Raw genomic sequence first — 3,267 nt, forward strand, 5'->3', positions numbered from 1 at the left:
GGTCCTCAAGGATCAGAGAGCTAGATGGAAATATTGGTGGATACCCCCCCCCCCTTTTGGTGCGTAGAGGGGCTTTTCAGGTACCTTCCCACTGTTCCTTACTGCAGTTCAGATAGCAGACCAGGGAGAAGGACACTTAACAACCATGGGACTGACAGGGAAAGCAACCGGCTCAGACAGGCTTGTGTGAGCCACAAGTGGAGGAGTTCCTGGCCGGGTTTGACAGCTTCATTCCCAGGGGCAAACAGTAACAGTCAAAGCCCTTTTTCTTCCGAATCTGGATCTTGCTCTAAGTGTCTTTCCACACGCCCAGACACTAGTCTTTCCAGACTGTACACTTTCTAGACTGTCAATGACCTAACTCAAGGGAGTCACCTCCCACAAATCCCGTTCTAAAGCCCTGCCCCAATGCACAGGCGCAGAAGTCTGCGAGGTGAGCAGTTCCGAGTCCCCATCTCTCCTACCAGCAACAATGTTTCAGTTTGCTGGGCTGTCATGGAACACATGAGCGATAAAGACGGGGAGTGTGTGAACAGAAGGATGCGGCCCAAGCAAGCACAAGACCTCTCAGAAATCATTCAGAATCCAGGTATTGACGTCAGACACATTTTATTATAATCTTAATACAGTCTACATAAATTTGAACTGGTATTTATTTATTTGGGTTCAGTTATAACAGCGTCATTAAAAAAATCAAAGCACTGGTTGTCTGAAATAAAGCAAGCAATCAACATTCAATAAACACACTTGATTTATTCTGTATAAAAGGGTTAAGTTTACAACTAAACTTTTATAAAAAGTTTAGCATAAGTACATCATTACATTTTTATGCAGAAATAGGTATTTCTGCCACTATACAAGAAAACTTAAGAGTTCACAAGGTTTCACTCAATATATATATATATTTATATATAAATATATACACAGCATTCAGTAGGCTCACGTCAAAAAGGCCATTTCTGACCAAAGACTTCATTTAAGTAACCGAATACTGGATCCTTCGGGTGCTCACGCTCCACCTTTGAAAAAAGGCAAAGTCTGCTTAGATTGGGCAATTCCTTGTGATTTGTAACGTTTTTCGCTCCCCATGGTGGGAATAGTATATAAAGAAAACCTTCCAACTGTAGAAAGGGCTTTGAAAGTCTCTCATAAATAACGGTATCACAGTCCAGGCTGGAGAACTCCTGGGGAAGAAGATGATCACTCAGTTTTCCTTCCATTTTGCTTTTCTTTTTAAAAAGGTCCATTCAACTTGTTCTCCTGGTGAAATGGTTGAAAACAAACAAAACAAAAAGTTCAGCGTCTCAAAAGATCCTGTAGACTTCTTGTTGTGCAAAAGAAAAAGAGAAAGTAAAAAAAAAAGTCCCCAGACGCCTGCAAAAGATTGGGAGAGAAAAGCAGCTTAGGAGAGAGTAACCTAAGGGCAGAGGCAGGCAGCCAGGCGCCAGGGAAGCCACAGTTTAAACCAAACCCTGGCGTCCAGATGCGGCACATATACCCGGCCTCGACAGCACAAATTAAACATGAAAATAGCAGAGACACGAGGGGAAAACTTCCCAAACGAAGTCTCCTATTTGGATCTCTAACAGCCTGCTCACAGGCGCCAGGGTGCTTCTTGTAACAATTATTTGATTGAAAACAGCCCTTTGGTTAGCAGATAGGGAAATCTGGATCCCAGAACACAAGGGGTAAGGCTCAGGGTAGCAATCCTCAGCTAACTAGAGAAATCTCAGATGACCACAGTTTGGGGAAAGGAGGACCCCTATGGAATTTGTGGCGTTAAGATTAATTACAGCCGAGGTTCGTACCTCACAGGACCACCGATGGGCTCACAAAACCAGTAATAATGACACTTTGTCCTGCCATAAGTTACTGGCATTTCTTTTTTCTTTCTTTCTTGCATTCTTTTTCTTTTTTTAAGGCAAATGTTCTGTAATCCCGAGTACCCACAGCTACAAGCCCCTTCATGCCTATCTGGTAAGACAAGAGGCACCCACTAACACAGCGAAGTAAGCATGCGTTTTCCAAATCAAACATCTCACAGACGCACACACAAGCACATTGCCAAAGCGCGCACACGGGAGGAGACACCCGCAAACACTCACCAATTTATTCAGCCACAGAGTACTTTGCTATCATTCGACATAAGCTCAGAAGGGAATTCAGACGCCTGGAGAGAGAGAGAGAGGATAAAAGGCAGGATATTAGACAATCTTAACAGAAGATAGCCTCCCCTCCTCCTCTTTACGAAAGTGCCAACAAGTCCCATTTGAAAAAAAAAAAAACAAAACAAAACAGGTTCACGCTACAATTCGGATCCAGAGACAACCCAACACAGAACTTAAGTAGCGGTTTCACAAGGGGCTCGATGTACAGTTTTCTTAAAAATAAAGTTAATGAGCCTGTCTCTACAATGGACTTTAAGAGTGACAGGCCGGGCGACCGGGGTTTTACGGATCGCGGGGTACTTGCTGAGCGAGTCTCACCTGCAAAGACAGAATGCTGATGTCCGTGTTCAGGGTGGTCAGCGGCGTCCTGGACGCCTGGTTCTGTGCAGGTCTCTGATGGTGCAGGCTGACGATCGTGGGGTGCGAGTCCAGGGCGATCTGCAGGTCCAAGATGTAGTCGATGACGTGCTGCAGGATTTCCATCTTGGTCACCTTCTTGTTCTGCGGGATGCTGGGCACCAGTTCCTTGAGCTTGGAATAGCAGTCGTTCATGTTGTAGAGAAGGCTCATCGGGTCGTCCACCGGGGTTTTGCTCCGGGAGATGCCCAAGCCGTGGTCCGACAGGCTGTTTTTCCTAACGGACCTCACCGGACTGAAGGCTTTCATGCTGCTCGTAGGAGGAGAGGCCGGGAGGGAGCCGCCGCAGGGGGGCTGAGCTGGCTGCGCGGCACCTGGCTCTGCTCAGAATGAAGCGCGAGCCGGGCGGGGCGGCTTTTATGTGCACTCTCCCGGGCCACTCGATCGGGCATCCCTCAGCAGCCATTGGTGGAAGGGGTAACGTCCATCATGCCGAACGAATTCTCCCATTGGTGAGCGAGAGCGCTCGGTCCTTCCGCGTTTGCAGCCAATGCCCGTGGGGTGGGAGGAGCGGGCGCGAGCCCAGCTGGGGTGGTAAATCGACTACAGTGTGCGCTGCGAGCCCAGGGGGCCTGGGTGTGCAAATGTGCCCGCCTGATTCCCATCCCTAGAGCCGTAGGACATCCAGCCCCGAATCCGCCCTGGGGGTGTGCCCGGTACAAGCCACCCCCGACCCAGGGCT

At 48.2% G+C, this 3,267-nt stretch overlaps 1 protein-coding gene across 2 annotated transcripts; it reads right to left on the reverse strand.

Annotated features, from left to right (window-relative positions):
• Window positions 1–592: 592 nt before the first annotated feature.
• Id2 (inhibitor of DNA binding 2) lies at window positions 593–2,930 on the reverse strand. 2 transcript variants are annotated; one of them, XM_075984115.1, is made up of 3 exons: window positions 2,487–2,930; window positions 2,106–2,170; window positions 593–1,260 (listed from the first exon to the last, which is right to left on the reverse strand). In XM_075984115.1, exons 1-2 carry the CDS (start codon window positions 2,832–2,834, stop codon window positions 2,114–2,116), a joined length of 405 nt encoding a protein of 134 aa, XP_075840230.1. In that variant the 5' UTR covers window positions 2,835–2,930; the 3' UTR covers window positions 593–1,260; window positions 2,106–2,113. The 2 variants fall into 2 exon arrangements, with proteins under 2 accessions (XP_075840230.1, XP_075840229.1); XM_075984114.1 differs by having other exon boundaries at window positions 593–1,374.
• Between the last annotated feature and the right edge of the window lie 337 nt (window positions 2,931–3,267).

The sequence above is a fragment of the Microtus pennsylvanicus genome, chromosome 8 (assembly GCF_037038515.1).
Source record: "Microtus pennsylvanicus isolate mMicPen1 chromosome 8, mMicPen1.hap1, whole genome shotgun sequence".
Lineage (NCBI taxonomy): Eukaryota > Metazoa > Chordata > Mammalia > Rodentia > Cricetidae > Microtus > Microtus pennsylvanicus.

Coding starts and splice junctions, on each gene's coding strand:
- Id2 (XM_075984115.1), bottom strand. CDS start 2,834: ATGAAAGCCTTCAGTCCGGTGAGGTCCGTTAGGAAAAACAGCCTGTCG. Junction 2,171..2,486: donor TCAGCATTCTGTCTTTGCAG/GTGAGACTCGCT, acceptor CTCTCTCTCCAG/GCGTCTGAATTCCCTTCTGA.